Below are 27,500 nucleotides of genomic sequence, written 5' to 3'. Positions count from 1 at the left end.
CACACACACACACACACACAAAGACAGACAAACAAGACGAACAGACAGACAAGACAGACAGACAGACAGACTGACAAGATGAACAGACAGGTAGACAAGACAGACAGACAAGACAGACAAACAAGACAGACAGACAAGACAGACAAACAAGACAGACAGACAGACAGACAGACAGACAGACTGACAAGACGAAAAGACAGACAGACAGACAAGACAGACAGGGACAAACACACAGATACACACACAAACACCACTGCAAACATCACAACCTTCCTCCGCTTTGCTAAGCGAGTCGCAATCAACACAGACGAAATGAACAGACAGACAAGACAAACAGAGAGACAGACACACAGATACACACAGACAGACAAACAAATAGACAGACAGACAAGACAAACAAATAGACAGACAAGACAAACAAATAGACAGACAGACAGACAAACCAACAGACAGACAGACAGACAAGACGAACAGACAGACACAAAGACACACACAAACACCACTGCAAACACCACAGCCTTCCTCCGCTTTGCTAAGCGGGTCGCAATCAACACATCGTACAACCTCACCTTGTCCGACACGGTAGAAATAAATCGCGTTCCATCAGCGTCATTCGGAAACTGACTCACTTTCTTCACCATGTACTTCACCACCTTGACGTGCCCTCTACGAAACGCAGCAACAAGGCAAGAGACTCCTCGGTTGTCTTCCGCGTCCGGATCAGCTCCAGAGCTAATGAGATGCTGTACAACCTCCCAGTGGCCTCCATTGCAAGCAAGCCAAAGAGGGGACGCGCCTTTCTTGTTGCGTACGTCGACGAGAGCACCGTACTCGAGTACAAGTTCGACAAACTTGGAATGACCTGAAATGGAGTTGATTAGTTGAGTGAGGAAACGATAGTGACTGGCAACAGATGCACTCATGTAACGAAAGACATACATCAGTGTTCTCCCCAGGCATCTCAAGACGTGGCGGCCCGCCACGGCTTGGCTAATGCCGCCACGCCTTGACTTATGCCCGCCACGCCTAAAGGTAGGTTCACATTAAAGACGCAAAGCCTTACGTGTTTGCGTCTTGCGTCTCCTTGCATCTTTTTTCTGTTCACATTAAAACTGCATGCGTCTGCGTCTTGCATCTTGCATCTCTCAGTTAACGTGCTAGCCTTTGTGACTTGCAAAACGTAATTTAAAGCACGCTACACATTGCAATGTCGTGTGAAGCTCTTTTACTGATTGCATCCTCTGCCAAGCCTCACTCTTGGCATTCCTGTCTTCGTACAACGGATGAGAGACGTCCCAAATACAGTGGTACAAAGCGAACGCTCTCAATTACACGTTTTTCCATCAGAAAATAGTGAGGTTGATATAAAAAATGTGAGACGCAAGACGCAAGAATAGAAACCGAGTCTATTTACTTGCGTCTCCTTACGTCTCCGCGTTTTAATGTGAACAGACATGTAAGGACGTAAGAAAACGCCAAGCACGTAAGGAGCACGTGACACCTTCTTACGTCTTTAGTTAATGTAAACCCATCTTTACTATCTATGTGCTAGGCAAGAAATGGGAGACCAGTGGTTTGGCTTCTTGTGCAACGTCATAGAGACCGCTATGTCCAAAATATCCTTATGACGTTGTTTCGAATCCAATCCAATCCGGTGTCATTTGGTGGCGTATTCGCCCACATTACAATCCGTATGTGACTCGCGCCCTCGGCAGCCGTTTGTGCCGTGCAGTCGTTATTGGTGCGTTGAGAGAATACAAAGTCGCAAGACAAAGTACATCAATGCTTCGAATTATGTTGTTAAAGCGATAGCCTAATTTCTCGTCCTTCTAGTGGCATTTTTGGCACCTACAGACGTCGATCTGGGAGGCGTTACCCTGCACAGGATGTAAGACAATGCACTGATTACAGATGCCAAACTGCACTTGAACGGCATTGGCCCAAAGCCGACATTAGCGAAAGCATTGTTTAGGTGAGTGTAGACACGCCCACAGTTTCAAAAAACTTGTAGATCTCGGTGAGCATGCCGATACGCTGCGCGCACGTCTCTAGCGTCGATATTGGACTGCTTAGCGAACTTGTCTACTAGTGCTAAGTTGCTAACTAAAGCTATTACAATCGATTTTGTGATTTGTATTGGATTGGAACATACTGGGAGGTGCAGGTTTTCGACATGTATGCAGATTAGAAAGTGGCACCGATGAGAAGCGGGGCGCTAGAGGGTTCATGATAGCTTGCTTGTGTTGTACTCTGTCCACGCATAGAAATGTTGGACAGCTAACACTTTAGACCAAACACAAGCACCCTGTGTTGCTCTAGCACTGCACTGCGAAGTCAGACAACGGAAGTCAAAAGGGGGAGGAGCTGGCTGCGTGAGACTAAGTAACCCCTGCTTAGATGACCACGCCCACGTTTAAACCAACCACGCCCACAAGTGCATTTCCATTCAGTCACGCCTACATTGCCATGCCTTTGAGATATTCTGGGGAGAACACTGTACATATATATATATATATATATATATATATATATATATATATATATATATATATACAGACAGACAGACATACAGATAGACAAACAGAGACAAACAGATGACAGATGGACAGAGACAAACAGAGAGACAGAAAGATGGGCAGACAGAGACAAACAGACAGGTAGACGGACAGAGACAGACAAACAGACAGACAGACAGAGACAAACAGACAAACAGACAGACAGAAAGATGGACAGACAGAGACAAACAGACAGAGACAGACGGACAGACAGAAAGATGGACAGACAGACAGACGAACAGAGACAGACAGACAGACAGACAGACGAACAGAGACAGACAGACAGACAGACAGAGACAAACAGACAGACAGAGACAGACAAACAGACAGAGACAAACAGACAGAGACAGACGAACAGAGACAGACAGACAGACAGACAGACAAACAAAGACAAACAGACAGACAGACGGACAGAGACAGACACACAAACAGACAGACAGAGACAAACAGACAGACAGACAGAGACAAACAGACAGACAGACGGATAGAGACAGACAGACAGACGGATAGAGACAGACAGACAGAGACAAACAGACAGACAGACAGACAGACAGACAGAGACTGACACATACACAAACACACAAACAGACGGACAGAGAAACAGACACATAGACAAACACACAGACAGACAGACAAACAAGCCGAACAGAAGACAAGACAGACAATACAGACAGACAAACAGACAAAGAGACAGACCAACAGACACAAAACTAGAGACCCAACCACACACTACAACCCACCTTTGTCAGCTGCAATAGTCAGAGCCGTGTCTTTCGACGACGGCACTGGGGGTGCATTGACATCGGCTCCCCGTTCCAGCAACACCTTCCCAACCTCAACATAACCTCCAGACGCGGCCTCCATCAGCGGCGTCAACCCCGTCTTCGCACGATGTTCGACGTTCGCTTTCCTATCGACGAGAAGACTCACGACCTCGTGTCGCCCTTGGAAACAGGCGAGCGTGAGTGCTGTGTTGCGGTTGGTCTCTATCTGAGCATTGATGTCGCTTCCCATGTCGAGGAGGAGCTTGACTGCGGCTGTGTGGCCGTTCATGGCGGCAAGCATGAGTGGTGAGATGCCCAGCTTGCTTCCGGTTCTAGATACATGAATGTTATGTCATGTGAAAAGCTTTAAATGAAGTGAAATGAAGAAACACACATATGGCTAACAGGTTTGTTGCTAAATACAAAAAATAAAAATAAAAAATAGATAAAAAATAAAAAATTGCTAAAAAATAAAATAAAAAATTGCTAAAAAATAAAAATATAAAAATTGCTAAAAAATAAAAATATATAAAAAATTGCTAAAATTGTTAAAAATAATAATAATAAAGTAAAATAGCTATGAAAGTAAAAATTTAAAAATAAAAGAATAAAATATAAAAATTATAAATTAAAGAAAAATAAAAATAAAAAATAAAAATATAAAAAATAGGAAAGAATTAAAACTAAAAGAATAAATAAAAATATAAAAATAATAAAAAATTAAAACTAAAAGAATAAGAATAAAAATAAAAATTACAAGACCTTACAAACCAGATTGATCTGGTTGAGCATAACAATAAAAAAATTAAATAAAATAAACTAATAAAAAATAATAAATAAATAACTAAAACACACAAGTTGCCAACTGTTTTACCTTGAGTTTATTTCTGCTCCGTGCTGTAGGAGTGTCTTGATGATTCCGACGTATCCGCCCGATGCCGCTAGACTGAGTGGTGTGTAGTCCGACATGTTCCGATGCTCAAAGTTGGCGCCATGATTAAGCAGCAATTCGACAACCTAAAACATTCGAACAAATCAAACGAGTTACAGCAGACAGACACACACACACACACACACACACACACACACACACACACACACACACACACACACACCATAATTAGAGAGCATGAGCACTCACAATCCCACTTTTATACAACATAGCCCATCTCTGGGTTGCCATGGCAACAATAAACACTGCTACTCATCTCACCTCTTGTCGTCCACCCGAACATGCCAACGACAGAGCCGTGTCTTTCGTTCTATCCGACTGAGCTTCGATGTCGGCATAGTGATGGAGGAGAATCTCAGACGTCGACGCGTGACCGGCCGTTGAGGCGAGAATGAGAGGAGAACAGCCTACGACGTAAACGCAGCATTACTGTGTGTGTGTGTGTGTGTGTGTGTGTGTGTGTGTGTGTGTGTGTGTGTGTGTGTGTGGTGTATGTGTGTGTAATGTGTGTGTGTGTGTGTGTGTGTGTGTGTGTGTGTGTGTGATGTGTGTGTGTGTGTGTGTGTGTGTGTGTGTGTGTGTGTGTGTGTGTGTGTGTGTGTGTGTGTGTGTGTGTGTTAACCTTTTTTGTCTTTGTGTTCTAAATCGGCTCCTCTCTCTAGTAGCAACTCGACTAACTCGTCATGCCCTCCTGAGGCGGCGAGGGTTAGAGCGGTGTCGTGATTGCTCTCGGTCTGCATGTCGACGTCGATGGCTGGAACGTGAGGTGCAAGATTCTGAAACAAACCGTTGGAAATAACTCACACGCACACACATACACACAAAACACACACAAGTGGACAGACACACATACACACATATGTGGACACACACATGTACACACACACCTCCTCCTGTATTGCTTCCGTCTAAATGGACAAGCTACCCCTTCAGTGGGGACAGACGTCATAAAAAGTTTTCCCACAAATATCGATGCATTTGTGTATTGCATAGCCTCCTTTGCTTCGAAAGTACTTCTTACATGTCTGGCATTCAAAGGCTCCTTTTTGCTCATGTATAGGTTTTTCTCTTTCACCAATGCATTTGTGTCTCTTCAAGTCACTAATGCGTCTGTAACCTTTGTGACATTCAAGGCAGACAACAGTTTGTAAATCAATTTTGCCAGATGACACTTGACTGGAATCCAGACAGGTGTGGTAATGGTCTCTCCAGACAGATCTTGATGTATTTGCTAAGTCATACCAACAGCTTTCTGGAATGTTCAGATCATTTAGGTCTTTCCTAATTATGTCTTTCCAGGATTGCTTAGGGCCACATAACCACCCAAAGAAGCACATCTTGGGAATTCAATGGTTGGGCATTCAAGCCAAATGCCCTAACCATTGCATACGTTGTCTTATAAGTTTGATGTTTATAGTGTCAGAATCTCCCGATCTTTGTCTTATTGTTTCATTTGAGATATGATTTTCCCATTGTGTTGTGATAGAGATTCCAAGACACGGCCACACACACACACACACACACACACACATACACCACACGCACGTGCACACACAGAGTGACACACACACACACACACACACACACACACACACACACACACACACACACACACACACACACACACACACACACAATCAGCAAACCATCCATACCCTCATTGGTGTTCTCATCAACTGCTCACACAACATCCCGTCGTCCTCATACCCAAGGGCACCGTGCATGCAAGCAGCAGAAGCCGGCATCATATCCTCATCTTGCGGCAAATTATGCAGCATTGGCGGCAAAAGAGATGTCGGACTAGACGGCGGAACATGTAAAGCGTCCGACCTGATGTCATGAACTGCAACAATAACAAAAAAGATGAAGGAAAGCGAACTACACAATCATCCCTACACCAACACAAAAACACAATTCGTGCAACCACCACATCGTGAAGTGTTCTTGCGAGGATTTTGTCTCAAGCGGCAATGCTAATTAACTTACGTCATACATTGAAGATGACATCATACATAATAGATGACGTCATACACCAATGATGACGTCATACACCAATGATGATGTCATACATAATAGATGACGTCATACACAAAAGATGATGTCATACATCAAAGATGACATCATCAGTCACAATGATGTCATCATCTCACTACCCCAACCACGTCATAAAAATTTCAAATATTTTTTTAGACGGACACTCAAATGTCTTTCTACATTCGTCGTAACCCTAGTGCCTACCATTCGTTATCCCCATCCTCACCTGGTACCATGTCTCTGTATAAACGTTCCTTTATCTCGTCAACAGAATCCATAACCGCCTCGTCCAAAACGTTCACCGCCGCTGCCGCCACCACTGGCGGCAATGTCACCAACGACGGAGCGTCACCCGTCTGAGATTTCTGAAAGAACTCATGCAATCCGCGATGATCTTTAATAAAGTCGTGCACCAGTCCGGGATTCTTGAGTATCGCCGCCGTCAGACTGTCAGTCGTCGAACTAAACTTCGCGAGCGGATCGATCACACTCTCCGGATCGAAGCAAAACCTTTCCTCTTCGCTTGCAGTGGACGCCGCCGCCACTGGACGAGTTCCAGTAAACGTAAACGGCTTCACAGGGATCGAGTCCATTGACCGGCTTTGTGGTGACAATGACGGCGGCGGCGACGCACTCGACACTTGAACAGGTTCGCTGAATCCGGACGATCCTTCGGGACTTCGTCGTTCAGTCACGTTCCGGGTGCTCACTTCGTTGCCCGTTCCGTCGTTCAGTGACGTCGGTTGAGATGAGACGTCCATCGCTAGCGGAGATATTGAGGTAACGCGTCGTTTTGGTGACTGTGTGCTCGACGAGACAGGAAACTCTCGATCCATTTCGGTGGTAAACGGCGGCGATAACGGACATACAGACGTGTGCGTCTGCGGATGACACGTGGTCAGTAGTTGGTTGTTTGGTATGAGAGCTGTGGAGCCGGTAAACGCTGACGGAGTTCTTGATGGTGAAATGGTGGCGTCGTGCTGGTAGTGCTGCTCGTGGTACTTGAACGGTGGGATGACGGATTGTGACTCTGAGAGGTCAGTGTCGGGTGATGGTAGCATGTGGAGTGGAGTAAACGAGGCTGTTGTGACTGACGAGGTATCGCACGCTGAGGTGGGATCGTGCACACCCTAGAAAGTGAAAAATAGAATGGACGGTGTGGGATGTCCTACTGTCGTCTGTAATGTAAACTACATACAGACAAGAGCTGTGTGTGTGTGTGTGTGTGTGTGTGTGTGTGTGTGTGTGTGTGTGTGTGTGTGTGTGTGTGTGTGTGTGTGTGTGTGTGTGTGTGTGTTTGCCTGTCCATCTGTTTGTCTGTCTATGTCTATCCGTCTGTCTGTATAAAATGTGTCTATCTGTCTGTCTGTATCAAATGTGTCTATCTGTCTGTCTGTCTGTCCAGCTGTCTGTCTGTACAAAAAAGTGTCCATCTGCCTGCCTGTCTGTCTGTCTACTATGCATCTCCCTCTACCACAAATGTAACCACCACAACAATCAACTACTTGCACACTGACTCTAACACACCAACTGACAAACAAACAACTGACCGAAAACCTCATCTACTGCAATACCACACACACACAGGATCACAATACTAACCCAAACACAACTCATGCTGACAACAGACAAGCTCACTTTGTCACCCATACCTCATGCTGAGGGTTGTGTACCGGACATGGACACAGTGTGTCTCTAGGATCTGCTTCGTCGTCTTCTTGGGGCAACATTTCTGAGGATGCTGATGCTTTCTCTTGCTTTCCTTTAGAGTCTGGTTGAGGTGGAGGTGCTGCTTTATGTTTCTTTTTCTGCTTGCCTTTGATGCTCCCGCCACTGATACCGGGAAGTTCTTTGACGTCAGTACCTTGAATGGACAGAAGTTGACACGTACATATGCGAACACACACACACACACACACACACAGACACACAGGCAAGCAGACAGACAAGCAGGCAGGCAGGCAGGCAGACAGACAAGCAGGCAGGCAGACAAACAAGCAGACAAACAGACACAGACAGACAGGCACACAGACAGACGCGGTGGATGCACATGCACACAACGCACAAACACAGACAAACAGGCACAAACAGCCGGATACAGACAGACAGCAACAGACAGACAGACAGACAGGCAGATAGACAGACAGACAGGCAGACAGACAGACAGGCAGATAGACAGACAGACAGGCAGACAGACAGACAGGCAGATAGACAGACAGACAGACACACACTCCAAAACAACAAACCTTTAGCAGCAGGTGGCAATACTCGTGAATCAGAATAACCTTGTTCAAGAAGCAAAGCTGCAACATGAACGTGGCCGCCTTTAGATGTTTCTATCAGCATCGTAGACGAATCCTACAACAGCAATAAATTCGTCATACTCGTGTGTTTGTGCTTGTGTGTGTGTTGTGTGTGTGTGTGTGTGTGTGTGTGTGTGTGTGTGTGTGTGTTGTGTGTGTGTGTGTGTGTGTGTGTGTGTGTGTGTGTGTGTGTGTGTGTGTGTGTGTGTGTGTGTGTGTACCTTCAATACGTGTGCAGGATCTGCACCATGCTGCAATAGCAACATCACTATGGGCAGGTGTCCGCCAGCAGATGCCAGCGACAACACGGTGTGATCATTGTTTGTTGTCTTCATGTTTACAGACGCTCCCTTTGACACAAGGAACTCCACAGTTGTCAAGTGACCAGCTCGAGCAGCCTTCATCAAAGGAGTTCGACCTCCTTCTGATTTGTGCTCCTAATAACCACCAACCAATGATCATAATCAGATAGTGTCATTGTCACATGCATGCATGCACGTGCACGCGTGCGTGCGTGCGCACACACACACACACACACACGGACACAGACACACACATGGACACACACACACACATGGACACACACACACACACACACACACACACACACACACACACACACACACACACACATGCACGCACACATGGGCATGACCAACAACACTTGATATCATAATGAAATGACATGTGACCGATATACGGGTATCCATGACGGTAAGGGTTAGGAGTGACGGAATTACAGACTAGAACGTGCATGTAGAGTGTTAGCGTTGTGAAAGAGCACCCTCACTGTGATGCGATTTGCTGTGGGTAACTATCATCAATTGTCATCTCAAATGGCCGTGCAATCTTCTCATTGGTCGGCCGTTATTTCATGCTCTGCTGTACATACATACAAACATAAACATGCATACTGACGTACATACTTACATACATACATAGACAAACAGACAGACATACATACAGTCAGACAGACAGACAGACAGACAGTTCAGGTTAGTAGAATCACAGTTACAGCAAACTACAAGTTAAAACTATAAGCATGCAAATAGTCGTTGAAGATCAATTCTACTGGCACTGACAGTCAGACAGACAGACACAGACACAGACACAGACACACACACGCCTACCAGTTCTGCACCAGCATTCAACAGAATCTCAGTCACGTCAGTGTGGCCGTTGGCACACGCAAACGTCAACGCAGTATCATTCGTGGCAGTCGTTGCATCCACATTAGCACCTAACAAAACAAAAACCAAAATTAAATCAACAAACGACTCAACATGAGACCATCATTACCTTTCTCTATAAGGAATTTGACGAGATCGGCATGCCCTTCCTGAGCTGCTTCCATGAGAGGTGTAGATGCACCCAATTCAATGTCAGCATCTATGGAAATAGTGAGTATGAGATACCAATTACGAGACAAACATGTACACAAACAGATGCAATACACATGGACAGACACACCAAATGAACGAATGGACAAACAAACAAACAGACAAATGAATGAAGAGACAGACAGACAGATGAACGAATGGACAAACAAACAAACAGACAGACAAACAGACAGATAGGCAAATGAACGAAGGCAGACAGACAGACAAATGAACGAATGGACAGAGACAGACAGACAGACAGACACAGACAAATGAACGAAGACAGACAGACAGACAGACAGACAAATGAACAGACAAACATACAGACAAATAAACGAACACAGAGAGACAGACAGACAAATGAACAAATAGACAGAGACAGACAGACAAATGAAAGACAGACAGACAGACAGACAAATGGACAGACAAACATACAAGCAAATGAACGAACAGACAGAGACAGACACACAGACAGACAAATGAACGAACAGACAGAGACACAAATGGACAGACAAGCATACAGACAAATAAACAAATGGACAGACAAACATACAGACAAATGAACAAAGACAGACAGACAGACAAATGAACGAATGGACATACAGACAGAGACAACTGAATAAACGGGACAGACAAACAGACAAGAAAATGAACGAACGGACAGACAAACAGACAGACAAATAAATGAACAGACAGACAGATAAAGAGACACAGATTTGCCACTCTTCCTACTGGCCTAACAAGTAGACTTCACTCACTGTGGTCAAGCAAGTATCTCGACACGTCCAGCAGTCCCCCACAACAAGCCAAAGTAAGAGCCGTCTCTTGAGTCTCCTCAGTGATGGCATTCACAGTAGCACCTACAGCAGCAACCACACATAAAAATACGAAGACAAAAAAATTAGAAAGAAAGAAGAGTATTGTATTCACGCCAACATGGAAGCAACCACAGAGATAAAAAATTAAGTAACAGCAAGATAAGGCATTGGATGTACCGTTTTCAACCAACAGTTGAACGACATCGTTTCCCTCTCGAGCTGCTTCCATCAGTGGGGTGTACCTGTTGAAATATAATATAAGACGTTGATTAGAAATTCATGCATGCACATGTAACAGATAGATAAGCAAACAGACAGACAAATACAATAGACAGACGAACAGATGGAGAGACAGACAAACGGAAAGACAAAGAGAGACAGACAAACAAACAAACAGACAGACACACAAACAGACAGACAAACACACAAGCAAACAGACAGATGGACAGACACACAAACAGACAGATGGACAGACACACAAACAGACAGATGGACAGACACACAAACAGACAGATGGACAGACACACAAACAAACAGATGGACAGACAGACAGACACACAAACAGACAGAGAGACAGACATTGACAGAGAGACAGACAACACACAAACAAACAAACAGAGAGACAGACAGACAAACAGACAGAGACCCCGGATGAATGGAAGCGGTGCTTGCACCTACAGTTTCTGCAAAGTAGAAGTCGTCAACAGAAGAGGAGAGCTTTTTCAGGATTCTTTTTGGCGTCAGCGGTTCTTTCCGCTTTCGTCGGTTGCGTCAGTCCTATTCGGTTGTATGGAGTCCCCGTTTCTGGAATGAATGCTTTTGTTGAGCTGCTTTTCGTCGTATGTTGTTTCCGTGGCTTATGTTTCTTTGTTGTGATCGAATTTGCGTTCTGTCTTTACTCTTGTGGCTTCAGTGTCTGGGATCATTGCAGCCTTACCTTGCCTTCGTGGTCTAGTGCATTTTCTCCGGATTCTGTCGTTGTCATCTCATCTTCGTCTCATCTTCGCCTCATCTTCCATCTTGTGACTTCAGCGTGTGAGATTATTGCAGCCTTACCTTGCCCTCGTGGCCTAGTGCGTCTTCTCGGATTCTGTCGTCACCATCTCCTGGTCTTCTTTGGATTCATTTTTTCTGACTTGCGTATCTTGCACCTAGCTCTAGAGTCTAGCCTCTCGTATGTAGTTTGCAAGTTTTATGTTGTTACTAGTGTTGGACTTTAGTTATAGTTATGTACTTTGCAGTGATGTATAATAGTTCCATGTTTGAAATATATGTATTGACAGACAGACAGACAAACAGACAGACAGACACACACACACACACACACACACACACACAAGCAAACAGACAGACGGACAGACAGACAAACAAACAGACACACAGAGATATACGAACGGAGAGACACACAAAACGGAGACACACAAAACAGACAGACAGACAAACATGGACAGAGAGACAGACAACACACAAAACAAACAAACAGACAGACAGAGAAACAGACAGAGAGACAGACACACAAACAGACAGACACATAGACACACAATAACAGACAGACAGACAGACAGACAGACAGACACAATACAGACAGAGACAGACAGAAACGCAATTGTTTTCATTATTTCTAATTTACTCCCTACCCTTCGTCGTTAACTTCCTCCAAATTGGCTCCTCTTGATATCAGCAACGCGGCCAGCTCCACGTGTCCTCCACATGCGGCCAACGTGAGCGGCGACTCGAAGCTGTCTGCTGGCATGTTGACCGACGCGTCGTGATCCAAAAGAACACGTGCCACCTCAACATGCCCATCCTACACAACACAACAACCACTTGAATTCAATGATGGCCGAGTAAGTCACAATATGGCAATCACTTTGTCTATCTGTTAGTCATTTGTCTGTCTGTCTCACTGTCTGTCTGTCTGTCTCTGTCCGTATGTCTATGTGTCTGTCTGTCTGTCTGTCTGTCCGCATGTCTGTCTTTCTGTTTGTGATTTGTCTGTCTCTCTCCGTCTGTCTGTCTCTCTCTCACTGTCTGTATTAGTCATTTGGTGTCTGTTAATGTTAGAGGCATGTCTACTGATCAACCAAACTGTCTGTTGGTAAAGATGTGTGTGTGTGTGTGTGTGTGTGTGTGTGTGTGTGTGTGTGTGTGTGTGTGTGTGTGTGTGTGTGTGAATTTGACTGACCATGCAAGCCTCCATTAGTGCGTTATGCATCTCGTCTGTCTTGTGGTCCATGTCGGCACCGTTTTCTAATAGAAACTCGACCATCTCGGCGTGACCTTTACATACCAAAAACACAATGTAATCATGCGTACTTTAACCACTAGAAATAGAAACGACAACAAAGACACACACATACACACATACACACACACACACACACACAGACGGGCAGACACAGACGGGCAGACACAGACGGGCGGGCAGACAGACAGACACAAACACACACACACACACACACACACACACACACACACACACACACACACACACACACACACACGTGCACACACACACACACAGCAGGGTTTGAAAAGCCTGATGCTCAGAAGCTATTAGTCCAACAGTCTCTTTAATAGGCTTATTATAGCTACTTACTGTTTGTTACACTCATCCTAGTTCAATAGTATGATGCGGCAATGTAACCACATGCAGGCACAGCAGGCGATTCATTCTCTAGATTAATATCTAGGTAGAGGGTTGGGACATCCTAGAGTTCATAAACTGACCAACTGACCAACAGTTTGTTACACTAACCTTTCCATTGACGCTGGGTAGCCTAACTAAGTTATGCCTAATTAATTAGGAGACATAAATACTTGCAGGTTAACGCCACGGTCTCTGTGTAGATGTCACACACAGTGCCGTATTTCCATTATCTCATACTTGAAGTTCTTACCATAAGAGACACTAGACAAATAGATTACTTGTCAGCGCATTCCTTGCAGCAACTCATGAAATTGGCATGAGTTCAAGAACAATAGGAAGCCGTAGTTCTTAATGTCAATCTACGTGCCCAGCAAAAAGCAAAGAAATGGCCCGATGAAGGCAGTTTCCGTCTGTGCCCACAGCTACTGGAAGCAGATTTGCATGAGCATCATCTGGTATCAGATCCCTAGCCATGGCCAGCAAATCTAGACAAGAAACTAGTACCTGGCATCCGGGGTATTCGCCGATCTCGGCTAGAATTGCTCTGGTTTCGACTTCTGTTGCACATTTCAAGTTTAGTAAGTGCTGCATGCAGGCCATTGTGTGGGAAGCCAGTCAAAATTGAGCCTATTGTGGGTTTCTTTAATTAATTAATTACCTAAGTGTTTCCCAGGTGCCAGTAAGTGTCATTCCTTGTGGTTAAGTGTCATTCCTTGTGCACGTGCTTCAGCGTATTAGGTTCCAGGAACACACCTATGGACAGTTTAAGTTCATGTAGACGGAAAAGTTGAGGTTTTTGTGTACCCAGATTACGCCGTACTAGTTTTCAAGCTCCTACTAAACTCGGCAACCTGGAAAATCCATCTTCGTCGTGGTTTACCATTCCTATGGCATGATGACTTCCTAGGCTTGACTTCCTAGGCTTGACTAGTCGCCATTCCTGTGACAGAGATCGTCAAAGACTTGGCTACCGGTTTTTCGAACCCTGGACAGACAGACAGACAGACAGACACAGACAAACACACACACAAAGTGACACACACACACACACCAGTGTTCGAAATTGCGGGGTTTTAGTCGCCATTGGCGACTAAGAATTACGGTCTGGCGACCAGACTTTACGGGGTTAGTCGCCAAACCTTGCGTGAGACTCGTCCACTTCTCTATATCAGTGTAACGCGATTAGATGCTTTAATTGTGCCCGTCTTAGCGTGTTGTGTATTCAATAACTGTAGTAAGCTCAATAACTGTAGTAAGCATGACATGAGGCTTATTACGAGGTAACGAGTTAGATTGAGTGGGTTTCATGGGCAATCAGAATTGAAACCATATACCACAAACGCAGTGGGGTAGTGCTAGAATAAACAAATGCTACCTAATTAATTGAAACTGGTAAGGCAATTAGGCAGGTAGGTTTACAGGTTTACAATGCCTTCTGAGAATGAAGTTCTGCTTTGCAACAAGATGAAACTGGAACAGAAAACATTTCAATTTAGCCGGGCAAAAAACTAAACTAAGGAGTATAGTGCGCAATTCATTAGCTGCATTCTGCTACAGTTCTCACAGCTTGTTATGACTAATAATTACAAGCAACCTGGCCTTCTTGGGTGTTTACATAAGAGGTTGTGATTATGACAGAGAAAGTGTAGTGTAATATGTAGAAAGTGCAGAGGAGAGGGGGTAGTCTTACTTAGGATGAAGAAGACTTGCCACAGAAAGCGATTTAGAGAATGAAATGCACCTGTGTCAATATTGTACAATTTGTTACTTTGTAAACTCACGAGAACGATGCCTTTTGCATGATCGGGACTCCGAGGACGACGCTAAATTTGTTTGGCGACTAAACATTTTTCCGAATTTCGAACACTGCACACACACACACACACACACACACACACACACACACACACACACACACACACAAACAGACACAGACACACAGACACAGACAAACACACACAGACACACACCCAGACAAACACACACACACACACACACACACACACACACACACACACACACACACACACACACACACACACACACACCTTTGTATGCTGCTAGCGTGAGCGCACTCTCCTTGAATTCATTCGAGTGCATGTTGATGTTGGCTCCTTTTGTAAGAAGAAGTCGAGCGACGCTAATATGGCCAGCACTAGCAGCTTCCATCAGTGCAGTGTGGCCGCTCTCATTTTGCTCTTCAATCGTAGCACCAGCCTCTAAAAGCACCTACAAATAGAGACACAAATGAAGCACAAGCTGAAAGCATTTGGTTTATACACAAACTTGAATGACGTCCTCGTAGCCACCGCAAGCTGCGTATGTGAGAGCAGTGTTGCCTGCCTCACTCTGAGCATTCACTTCAGCGCCGTGTGCGTTTAGTAGCTTGACGATGTCAACATAACCGCCACTGGCAGCCTCCATCAAAGGCGTAGAATCATGTTTTAGAGCTGAAAAGAGATGACAGTATGGGTGACAAGACAGTTGTGATGATGAGAAAGAATGACAAAGAGGGATAAGACGAACAGATAACAGGCACACACAGACAGACTGACAAAGAGACAGACAGACAAACTGACAAACAAACAGACACACAAAGAGACAGACAGACAGAAAAACAGACAGAGACAAACAGAAAACAGACAGACAGACAAACAGACAAAATGACAAACAAACAGACAGAAAAACAGACACACAGACAAAACGACAAACAAACAGACAGACAAAGAGACAGACAGATAGAAAAACAGAGACAGACAAACAGACAGACAAAAGATAAAAAACAAACAACCAAACAAACAGACAGACACACAAAGAGACAGACAAACAACAAACAAAGAGACAAACAGACAGACAGACAGACACACAAAGAGACAAACAGACAGACAGGAAGAGACAGACAGACAGACAGACAAACAAACAGACAAAGACAGACAGACAAAGAGACAGACAGAGGCAGACAGACAGACAGAGGCAGACAGACAGACAGACAGAGGCAGACAGACAGACAGACAAAAGATAAAAACAAACAAGAGAGACACACACAAAGAGACAGACAAACAACAAACAGAGAGACAAACAGACAGACAAAGAGAGACAAACAGACAGACAAACAGACAGACAGACAAACAAAAAGACAGACAGACAAAGAGGCAGACAGACAGACAGACAAAGAGACAGACAGACAGAAAAACAGACAGACAGAGGCAGACAGACAGACAGACAAAAGATAAAAACAAACAAAGAGACAGACACACAAAGAGACAGACAAACAACAAACAGAGAGACAAACAGACAGACAGACAGACAGACAGACAAAGAGAGACAAACAGACAGACAGACGGCAGACAGACAGACAAACAAAAAGACAGACAGACAAAGAGACAGACAGACAGAGACAAACAAACAAATAGACAGACCACCCAGAAAAATCAAAAACAAATAAGAAGCCAATCAACAGCCTCCTAACAGTAAGCGACAGTGACCATTACAATCCATCTCATTACAAACACGCCAGAAACAAAGCGACTCACTCCACAACTCAGCCACACAACCAACCAACGTCTACACTGCCGGCCGGCGTTCATGCAACCATGCAAGTGTCCACGTGTACCGAGAACGCGCGTATCTCTAGCCTCACGCGTTCCGCGTCCTTCCACACATCGCACTCTGCATCTCGACCGTTCAGGTGTCTGTGCGCTTTGCTCGCCGCCTAGCGCGCTTGCCCCCACAAAGAAATCACCGACTAAAATCGTCAATCACACGTGGAAGGGATCCCAATCGCGTTACAACGTCGTCTCACCGCTTTCTCCTTCCGTTTCCATCCGCATCGATGCGAGAACTAAAATTCTTCGCGAGTCGCAGCGCCCCCACGCTCTCGACTGTTCGAGACCGTGCGCTTCGTCGCCGTCTAGCGCGCGCTACATACACACGCCACTCGACAATCACGCAAGGACGAAACCCCAAACGAGTTACATCATCGTCTAACCGCCTTCTCCTTCCTTCCCCGTCCGCATCGACGCGAGAACTAAATTCGTATCGAGTCGGTATTCGCACTCGAATATCCGCGCCTGTGCGCTTCGCTCGCCGCCGTCTAGCGCGCGTGGTCCGTCTCCCACAAAAAAGTTGGAAAGAGAGACCCCACACCGTCACTCACCGCCTTCTCCTTCCTTCGCCGTCCGCATCGACACGAGAACCTGCGCCAACTCGAAATACCCCGCCGAACAGGCCAAACTGAGCAACGACTCGCTCTCCTCTTGAGTGAGATCCTGCAGGCCGCGCTTGTCATTCAAATACTGACTAACCGCCGCGTAGTTACCGTTCGCGCACGCCTCGGCGAGCGACGTGCGCGTCGGGGGCCCCCTCGCGTCGCTCTCGGCTCGAATTCGCGACAGAGTGGCGGTCGCCTCGTCCAGAGCCGATGAGACTGACGTCGTCAAGCGGCGCAGAATTCCTGGGTCGGCCAGCGCTCTGCGTGCCTCCTGAGTGTTCGAGACGATGCCGGCAGCTTCGAGGAGAGCCTCGAGACGCGCTTGGGTTGCTACATCGAGCTGCTTTGATTGGTCGCCACTTGCGTCGTCCAATGGGGTGGGAGATGGAGGCGGTGGCTCGTCGTCGGATTGTGTGAGGCGCTCTGGTGAGTCGGACGGGTTAGACATCGAGTGGAGCGAGGGAGGTGATCGTTCGCTGTTGAATCGAGGTCGGGAGTGGATGCGATGGGGGTTGCTCGATGGGTGTCACGTGGGATGTCACGTGTGTGTGTGTGTGTGTGTGTGTGTGTGTGTGTGTGTGTGTGTGTGTGTGTGTGTGTGTTTTCATTTGTGTCCTAGGTTTTTCTTTTACTTTATTTTTTACATTTTATTCCTTTTTATTTTTATTTTTTTTAAATTTTTATTTTATTATTGTTATTTTTATTTTATTTAATTTTAATCTTCTTAATATTTTATTATATTTTATTATTTTATTTTATTTTTTTAATTTTATTTTTTATTTTATTTTTAATTTAAGTTTTTTTATTTTATTTTTTATTTTTGTTTTATTTATTTTATTTTATTTTTTAATTTTTTTATTTAATTTTTTTATTTTTTGTTTTAAATTTTAAATTTTTTGTTTCCATTTTAATTTTCTAATTTTTGTTTTTGCTTTTATTTTTAATTTTCATGTGTGTGTTTGCCCCCTGCTCTCAATTTTTAGTATGCATGGATGCAAGTGCATACAGTAACATATACATCCGGGATATTTCCCAATGAGGCAATCACTAAACACAAACACAAGACGTAGCGCACACTCACATTTGCCTTTCCAAAATATTTGCCTTCTTAGCATACAGCATATTGATATAAACTTATACAGTAAAACAACAAACAACAAAGTCTTCAGTCACAACAGTACGCAAGTAAAACAAATTCATTCCAACTTACTGTCATCACAATCAACGTAAATAGGATACATCAAACGTGCACTGAATAACTACGCATTTGAGTTGCTCCACAATGACCAGACATCATCGTGCACCTGTGTGTTGTTGCCATCACTTCTCGTTTGACTCCTCCTATAAATAATCAAGCAGTCTCGCCATCATGGATACAATTCAGACAGACAGAGAGACAGAGAGACAAACAGACAGACAGAGAGACAGACAGACAGAGAAAGAGACAGAGAGACAAACAGACAGACAGGCAGAGAGTCAAACAGACAGACAGACAGGCAGACAAAGAGACAAACAGACAGACAGACAGGCAGACAGAGAGACAATAGACAGGCAGATAGACAGATGGACAGACAGAGAGACAGACAGACAGACAGCCAGAGAGACAAACAGCCAGACAGAGCTGTAGTTTGAAGACTTTAGGAGCTTGTAATTGCTGGTAGTTAGACTTTACTATAGTATGTAGCTATATTGCAGTTGAGGTATAATAGTTCAATGTTTGAAAATATATGTATTGATAGACAGACAGACAGACAGACAAACAGACAAACAGACAGACAGACAGACAGACAGACAAACAGACAAACAGACAGACAGACAGACAGACAGATCGTTTTATTTGAACGCTTACTCTACCGATAACAAGCGCTAACTTTATGACCAGACAGACAGACAGACAGACAGACAGATGGACAGACAGACAGACAGACAGACAGACAGACAGATCGTTTTATTTGAACGCTTACTCTACCGATAACAAGCGCTAACTCTATGACCAGACAGACAGACAGACAGACAGACAGATGAACAGACAGACAGACAGATGAACAGACAGACAGACAGATGGACAGACGGACAAACAGACAGACAGATGAACATACAGACAAACAGACAGACAGACAGACAGAGAAAGAGAAAGAGACAGACAGAGAGACAGAGAGACGGAGAGACAGACAGACAGACAGACAGACACACACACACACACACACACACACACACACACACACACACACACACACACACACACACACACACAACGTACAAAATAGACTTTTAATAGCAATAATGTATTTACTGTCTTATAATTTGATTAGATCATCATAACTTCTGTCCAGCAAATACACAGTCTGACATCAGTGGCATAGCCAGGCCTATTTTAGGGGGGAGTAAATTGATATTAATTGTATATTTAATAACTTAAAAGTATGTAGCTTGGAGTCCAATTAAAACATTCAAGTTAATATTAACAGTATATTTAATATCAACTTATATCATGGATCCCTTAAAAAGTATACATTAATTAATTAAACAGTATGCACCTTGGTCAAATCCATATTTTTTGGATGTGCCTGTAATCTGTATCGTTCGAGTGCACTTCGCAGGGGTACAATCATGGGGTCCTCCAACTGTGGAAACAGCTACACAACACATGCTCTCGATAATCAACAGTTTGGTATGATCAACATTTTTGTAAAGTTGGTAACCTTGGTGACAGCTTCAAAGAGTGGTATCAGGACGTTTCCGATGAAACCGACTTGAGCTTGGGGCTTCGATACTTTGTCTCGATCAGAAATAAATGAGACGTCAAGACCCTCTTGTTTCTCTCGATCGCCCTTAGGAATCATAGAAATCAACTTGATTTACAAGCGTGTGTGTGTGTGTGTGTGTGTGTGTGTGTGTGTGAGAGAGAGAGAGAGAGACTGGTGTGTGTGTGTATGTGTGTGTGTGTGTGTGTGTGTGTGTGTGTGTGTGTGTGTGTGTGTGTGTGTGTGGTGTGTGTGCGTGCGTCTGTGTGTGTCTGTGCGTGTGTCTGTGTCTGTGTGTGTCTGTGCGTGTGTCTGTGTGTGTGTGTGTGTGTGTGTGTGTGTGTGTGTGTGTGTGTGTGTGTGTGTGTGTGTGTTTGAGTGGTGTGTGTGTGCGTGTGCGCGCGCGCGCGCGCGTGTGTGTATTATTAAACCTGTTGGAAGCATTCTTCCAAAAGACAGTCTGCCCATGTGTCTGACACTGCCATCGGTCGCACCTCATTAGAAATATCACAGCATTTCACAAGAATAATCTTGAGCTGCAAAAACAACAAATCAAACAAAGTCTTTGAGAAGATGTTACACTAATACTGAGTCATAGCCTCACAATGTTCATGTCCTCTTCGTTTGTGAATGAGAATGACGATAGGTGATCTTTGAATTGATCCAGAAGTTCCTTGTGCCTGTCCATGTCAGTACCCAAGATTAGCATGAGAATTCCCTACGCAAAAAGATGCAATAAACATTGTAGAAGTGTGTGTGTGTGTGTGTGTGTGTGTGTGTGTGTGTGTGTGTGTGTGTGTGTGTGTGTGTGTGTGTGTGTGTGTGTGTCCATGTGTGTGTGTGTGTGTTTGTCTGTGTGTGCGTGTGTGTGTGTGTGTTTGTCTGTGTGTGCGTGTGTGTGTGTGTGTGCGTGCGTGCGTGTGTGTGTGTGTGTGTGTGTGTGTGTGTGCGTGCGTGTGTGTGTGTGTGTGTGTGTGTGTGTGTGCGTGAGTGCGTGTGTGTGTGAGTGTGTCCCCGTGTGTGTGTGTGTGTGTGTGTGTGTGTGTGTGTGTGTGTGTGTGTGTGTGTGTGTGTGTGTGTGTGTGTGTGTGTGTACACATGAGTAAACTATACCAACCGATCTGATTTCGTCAAACTTGCTTTCAGGCACATTTGAAAAAATATTACATTCTGGATTAGCGAGTATCCGAAAGGCAACAGCACAGTGATGATTCTCCAACGGTGACACATTATTATAACGAACAGCCAGCTCAGTTCTCGCTTTCTTCTGGTAACTACGTCAACACAAACGGTAAAAACAACCTCCAACGTAACATACCCACTGCAAACACGTCACAAACGCACGCGTTGTTAAAGCCTGGATGGTCAAGATCGTGGCATACACACGCTGTGATGAGAACGCCGAGATCGGACACGCTCATGATGTCAGGCAGGTTGCAGAAGTGGATCATCCCGTACATCTGTAAGACAGAATATGATATAGAGTTTGTGCCACGCTTGACTCGTGTGTGTGTGTGTGTGTGTGTGTGTGTGTGTGTGTGCGCGCGCGTGTGTGTGCGTGCGTGTGGTGGTGGTGTGTGTGTGTGTGTGTGTGTGCGTGTGTGTGTGTGTGCGTGCGTGTGGTGGTGGTGGTGGTGGTGGTGGTGGTGGTGTGTGTGTGTGTGTGTGTGTGTGTGTGTGTGTGTGTGTGTGTGTGTGGTGTGGTGTGATGGCTCAATTGGTTAGAGAGTCTTCTATAGAGTGTTTACATCCGGGACCTTGCATGGTTGCAGGTTCAAGTCACAGTGATGGCGAGCTATGGCATAATTTCCTTGGGCAAGAAACTTACACACAATTGCCTCTCTTGACTCAGGAGTATAAATGAGTACCTAGTCTTTGACTTGGGGGCGGGAGGGGGGCAAAGGCCTCCAACTACAACAAAGTCCATAAGACACTGGGGTCCAGGTGGGACTTCAAGTGCCCACACCACAGTTGGCGTCGCAGTCGGTGCTCCGGGGAGTACCTGGCCAGGCTCCAGGAGATTGCTTAGCACGGCCCATAGCTCCTGCTTCATACACAGGAACCCAGCCATCTGGCTAGAGGGCGTAACTGTAATGAACGGCAGCTCCCTATCCATTTGCCATTTGTGTGTGTGTGTGTGTGTGTGTGTGTGTGTGTGTGTGTGTGTGTGTGTGTGTGTGTGTGTGTGTGTGTGTGTGTGTGTGCGCGCGTGAATGCGTGCGTGTGTGCATTCTAAGTCATACCATTTGGGTTACACAAAAGCAATGCCTGAAGTTGTGGAACGGATTGTTTCGATAGTTGGCCTGGACAGTTTGCTGAATACACAAGGCATGGCATATCAGTCAGTGAACACTGTGTTGTGTAGTAATGAGAGAAGACAACTAACCAAAAATCGACGAAGTACAATAGGGTTGATGTTCAACTCGGTGACAATACCCAGCTCATGGTACATGTATTCCAATAGAGACACCATCTACAACACAATGTATGCATTTGTCTCGTGTGCATTTAAAGGTTGTCAGAGAACAGAAAATTGATCTCACACAAATACTGATTGTCTGTTTGTTTGTCTGTAAATCTGTCTTGTGTTTATCCGTCTCGTCTTTCCTGTCTGTCTGTCTTTCTGTCCATTCATTCATTTGTCTGTCTGTCTGTCTGTCTGTCTGTCTGTCTGTCAATACATATATTTTCAAACATTGAACTATTATACACCATCTAAGCAAAGCAACTAAATACTACCCAAGCCAATAGGGCTTGGTTCTACCTACAACTATTTATGTTTATGTTGCTGTCTCTTGAAACAATCTTCTTTATTTTTCTGTCAATCACTCTAGCATTTGATCGTTGTAGACACACAGAAAACACAGATCTCCAGTATGTCTTGAACGTTGATGCATTTGGCTTTCCGTCTTCGTCTCTTGATAGCTGTGACAGTTTCTTCAAATAGTCTTCAGCTTTCTCTCCCCAACAGCCAAAATGTTCGAAGACTATAGGCACAAATGTTGGTCGAAAACCTCCAGATAAGAGTTCCTGGTCGTACTTTTTGATCTTCAGATTTTCTCTTCTGGTTGCCGCTGCTCTCTGAGTTGTAGCTGATAAACCTTCTAGTTCATTGCTCCAGGGATGCGCTAGAGCAATATCCAATTCAAGATCCATCCTCGATGCCGAATCGAATACGACTATGTCTGATCTGTCTTCAGAATTGACATACCTTCCTCTGGGTTCTTTTACGTGATGTAATTGCAGTTGACTCAAACAGTCTGACTGTCTGTCTGTCTGTCTGTCTGTCTGTTCATTTGTTCATTTCTGTCTGTCTATTTGTTCATTTCTCTGTCTGTCTGTCTGTCTATCTGTCTGTCTGTCTGTCTGTCTGTCTGTCTGTCTGTCTGTCTGTTCATTTGTTCATTTCTGTCTGTCTATTTGTTCATTTCTCTGTCTGTCTGTCTGTCTGTCTGTCTGTCTGTCTGTCTGTCTGTCTGTCCCTCCATTTGTTCATTTCTGTCTGTCTGTCTGCCTGTACATCCGTTGATCTACCTGCCTGTCTGTTTGTATCAATATCTCTGCAAACCTCATTAGGCACCCAATGCCAAATGTCAAACGTCGGCTCCTTCAGATGCTCTGCTGTTTCATCAGACAGTGTATACTAGATGACACAGTAACACAGTTACCTACCATGACAATATCACACACACACACACACACACACACACACACACACACACACACACACACACACACACACACACACACACACACACACACACACACACACACACACACACACACCATGCTACGTACTTTCGTGTACATTGGTCCAGTATCTCCATCCGGTACCATAGAGCAATTATAACAACGAGCCGGTCCAACAGGCCTAGCGACAGTTGAGAATAAGAAACTCAAGACAGCAGGTACATACAGCATACAAACATCATTTGAAAATCATGCAGCTGTCTGACCCTGTTGACATTTGCTGTCGAACTTCGGATAACTCTTTCTTGCATTGGTCAACTTCGCTTCGCTTTGCTATGCCATCAGCTAAAGACAAAGTCGGTATGTACTTGTAGATGAGAATAATAAGCGAGTGGGTTGGTGATCTTACCGTGGACGTAATTTTCTAAGTCACAGATCATTTTCTTTACCTCGTCACTGCTTCTGTTGATTAAGATGAAAAGTATAAACGATTGTAGATATAAATACAGACAAGCAAACACACACAATGTAATAGTTCTATGGTTTTTAGGGGAATGCGCCTCTAGAGCGCCTGCGCCGTGTTAGAGACTGAGTTTGCTTGGCGGGTTTTGTTGTGTTGTTGAATTAGAGTGGTAGACACTACATATTGGGCCTACCCCAAAACAACCATAGAACTATTACACACACACACACACACACACACACACACACACACACACACACACACACACACACACACACACACACACACACACACACACACACACACACACACACCAAATCGTCTTACACAGAGTCTGTATTAGACACTCTCCCTGGTCTCACACCTGGAAGATCGAAAAAGCGGCCACACATACGTATATCACTATAACTTGCAGTACAGCATTCGATCTGACCTTGCTCTTGTTGTACTTTCAATAGATAAGCATCTCTGTCAAACAAACGTATTAAGCCAAATGAACAGCACCAGATTATGGTGTGTGTGTGTGAGTGCGCATGCGTGTGTGCGCGCGCGCATGCGTGTGTGTGTGTGTGTGTGTGTCTGTGTGTGCGTGTGTGTCTCTGTGTGTGTGTCAAATCAATTTAAGTTACATGCATGCAGGCAGTAAGGTGTAACCATCCACAACATGTAGTGTCACCAATTACACTTTGCCACCACTAGATATTCACACTGTGCTAGTGCAATGATGTCATGCCGCCTGCACCTCAACCTTACCTCTTCTCATTACTCGGTACTGTCGGAGACACAGAAACTAGGTCACCACTGGCAGTCTGCAACGTGATCGATGACCACCTGCAAACGACAGCAAAAGCATCAGACACAACAGAGAGACACTCTGGCTATAGGAATCCGACTAAGCAACTTAACTCACCAGGTCACTCCTGCAACAGACGCAAGTAGATCTTTAAAATCAGCTGTAGGGCAATCAGTAGCAAACACCACCTTGAATCAACACACAGACTGCATGATGCCTAGACACCAACCACTCAACGTGATACCATCACAAGTAACCTTTTGGACCTCCTGCTTGTCAATACGAACAAAGATTTCCTTCCTTGAAGGTCCACTCCCCATTCTACTCGACCACAGAGAAACAATATTTCAATGTTCACTGCAGGAGTGGTTGTGTAAAATGGCATGAATGTGTGGACCTTTGGTCAATTTGTTGTACAGCAAGAGTTGCCATCTCTGGTAGTTCAACGTTGATTGGTTGAGGTTGGGAAGCGCCTTTGATTGAGTTCATCTAATTAGTGACGCCTCACTGAGAAACTTTGACACTCTCTCATATGGTTGGTATATTATATTTTGGTAGTTGTGAGTGACGCAAATGAAAATGCCACTGTGCGACAGTGGTGAACATGAAAACGTGGTTGCTGTAAACAGAAGTGTATTAGTAGTTGAAATGATAGACTCACATGTACACACACGCACACGCGCGCACACGCACGCACGCACGCACGCATGCACGCACACACACACCTACACACACTATGTACTGTCAATCTATTCAAATATACTGTTGTTGTAATTAAGTTAATAAATAAATAAGAATTTAAAAAATCAATTATTAAATAAATAAATAAATTGATAAATAAATAAATTAATAAATTAATAAACAAAATAAATTAATTAATAAATTAATTATAAATTAATAAATTAATAGACTATAAATAATAAATAATAAATTATTAAATTAATAAATTAATTATAAATAAATAAATAAATAAATTAATTAATTATAAATAAATAAATTAATTGACAAATAAATAAATTAATAAATTAATAAATTAATAAACAAAATAAATTAATAAATTAATTATAAATTAATAAATTAATAAACTATAAATAATAAGTAATAAATTAATTATAAATTAATAAATTAATAAACTATAAATAATAAATAATAAATTAATTATAAATTAATAAATTAATAAACTATAAATAATAAATAATAAATTAATTATAAATTAATAAATTAATAAACTATAAATAATAAATAATAAATTAATTATAAATTAATAAATTAATAAACTATAAATAATAAATAATAAATTATTAAATTAATAAATTAATTATAAATAAATAAATTAATAAATTAATTATAAGTAAATAAATAAATAAATTAATTAATTATAAATAAATAAATAAATAAATTAATTAATTATAAATAAATAAATAAATTATATATAAATAAATTAATGAATTAATTAAAAATTAATAAATAAATTAATAAATTAATAAATAAATTATTACTAAACTAATATATCAATAATACATTTGTTTGCGCGCAAACAAAACCTTGAGCCACAATTTCCGCTGCGTAACTAAAGCACGTCTGCGCAGCTTTCTCCAACAACCCAACTCTTGCATCCGCTGCAATGCGTGGTATTAGCTAAACTTACACAGTGATCATGATCTTGATCATGAAAACACGGATGTATTCCGATCCCGGCCATCTTCTGTACAGTCTCCGCAAAAGTGACGCGAGAAAAGAGTCTGGCTACGCGAGGCTATTGATATCACATTGAACTGCATTGCAACCCACAGGAACAATTTTTCTGATCACAAACTGCTTGATAAGATTATATTCAGATGACCACCGAACCTCTGAGTCAGTAAATCAAATGTGCCTCGCAGTCCCGTTGTTATTTTATTTTTTAATTTATTAATTTATAATTAATTTATTAATTTTATACCAGCCAAAAATTATTTTATTTGTTAATTTATTAATTTATAATTAATTTATTAATTCATTTAATTTATACCAGCCAAAAGTATTTTATTTTTAATTGATAAATTGCTCGCAATTGACGTATAAGCCGTGATTTGCAATGACTACTGCAATTTGCTAAATGCAAAGCTTGTCAACAAGAGAAAAGTACAGCACATGCATGTGCAG

At 43.4% G+C, this 27,500-nt stretch overlaps 3 protein-coding genes across 3 annotated transcripts in view; all 3 read right to left on the bottom strand.

The window, feature by feature from the left end:
• LOC134177773 (ankyrin repeat domain-containing protein 17-like) overlaps positions 1–18,625 on the bottom strand; it is a 27,335-nt gene extending 8,710 nt beyond the window's left edge. The window contains exons 1-19 of the mRNA XM_062644551.1: positions 17,612–18,625; positions 15,742–15,905; positions 15,504–15,684; positions 12,991–13,085; positions 12,443–12,612; positions 10,983–11,047; positions 10,746–10,847; positions 9,908–9,997; positions 9,739–9,848; positions 8,830–9,045; positions 8,552–8,663; positions 7,958–8,169; positions 6,532–7,435; positions 5,927–6,114; positions 4,894–5,047; positions 4,533–4,678; positions 4,194–4,336; positions 3,296–3,651; positions 570–862 (exon numbers count right to left, since the gene is read on the bottom strand). Coding sequence (XP_062500535.1) covers positions 570–862; positions 3,296–3,651; positions 4,194–4,336; positions 4,533–4,678; positions 4,894–5,047; positions 5,927–6,114; positions 6,532–7,435; positions 7,958–8,169; positions 8,552–8,663; positions 8,830–9,045; positions 9,739–9,848; positions 9,908–9,997; positions 10,746–10,847; positions 10,983–11,047; positions 12,443–12,612; positions 12,991–13,085; positions 15,504–15,684; positions 15,742–15,905; positions 17,612–18,113 — 4,203 coding nt within the window. The 5' untranslated portion in view covers positions 18,114–18,625. The remainder of the gene's footprint in view (positions 1–569; positions 863–3,295; positions 3,652–4,193; positions 4,337–4,532; positions 4,679–4,893; positions 5,048–5,926; positions 6,115–6,531; positions 7,436–7,957; positions 8,170–8,551; positions 8,664–8,829; positions 9,046–9,738; positions 9,849–9,907; positions 9,998–10,745; positions 10,848–10,982; positions 11,048–12,442; positions 12,613–12,990; positions 13,086–15,503; positions 15,685–15,741; positions 15,906–17,611) is intronic.
• A 122-nt stretch (positions 18,626–18,747) lies between these two features.
• Positions 18,748–25,874, bottom strand: LOC134176797 (high affinity cGMP-specific 3',5'-cyclic phosphodiesterase 9A-like). Its single transcript, XM_062643458.1, has 19 exons — positions 25,753–25,874; positions 25,613–25,676; positions 25,473–25,543; positions 25,316–25,393; positions 24,996–25,030; positions 24,890–24,926; positions 24,509–24,561; positions 24,366–24,444; positions 24,208–24,280; positions 23,978–24,052; positions 22,796–22,882; positions 22,653–22,724; positions 21,754–21,869; positions 21,527–21,683; positions 21,014–21,127; positions 20,841–20,945; positions 20,368–20,496; positions 20,203–20,301; positions 18,748–19,006 (listed from the first exon to the last, which is right to left on the bottom strand). The coding sequence occupies exons 1-19, from the start codon at positions 25,842–25,844 to the stop codon at positions 18,986–18,988; spliced, it is 1,557 nt and encodes a 518-aa protein (XP_062499442.1). The 5' UTR covers positions 25,845–25,874; the 3' UTR covers positions 18,748–18,985.
• Positions 25,875–27,386: 1,512 nt separating this feature from the next.
• The window catches only part of LOC134176683 (high affinity cGMP-specific 3',5'-cyclic phosphodiesterase 9A-like), a 9,258-nt gene continuing 9,144 nt past the window's right edge, over positions 27,387–27,500 (bottom strand). The window contains exon 18 of the mRNA XM_062643341.1: positions 27,387–27,500. This exon is cut by the window's right edge and continues 189 nt beyond it. The gene's annotated coding sequence lies outside the window, so the exon portion shown is untranslated.

The sequence above is a fragment of the Corticium candelabrum genome, chromosome 3, assembly GCF_963422355.1.
Source record: "Corticium candelabrum chromosome 3, ooCorCand1.1, whole genome shotgun sequence".
Lineage (NCBI taxonomy): Eukaryota > Metazoa > Porifera > Homoscleromorpha > Homosclerophorida > Plakinidae > Corticium > Corticium candelabrum.
The sequence above is the reverse complement of the archived record's forward strand: the minus strand, read 5'-3'. Positions and strand labels throughout refer to the sequence as shown.

Bases quoted from the DNA above. Each gene is read 5' to 3' on its own strand.
- LOC134176797 (XM_062643458.1), bottom strand. From the start codon at position 25,844: ATGAACTCAATCAAAGGCGCTTCCCAACCTCAACCAATCAACGTTGAA. The intron at 25,677-25,752 runs GTCCACACATTC...GTGGTCGAGTAG, and splicing joins GTACAACAAATTGACCAAAG to AATGGGGAGTGGACCTTCAA. The intron at 20,946-21,013 runs GTGAGGCTATGA...TTGTTTTTGCAG, and splicing joins ACGAAGAGGACATGAACATT to CTCAAGATTATTCTTGTGAA.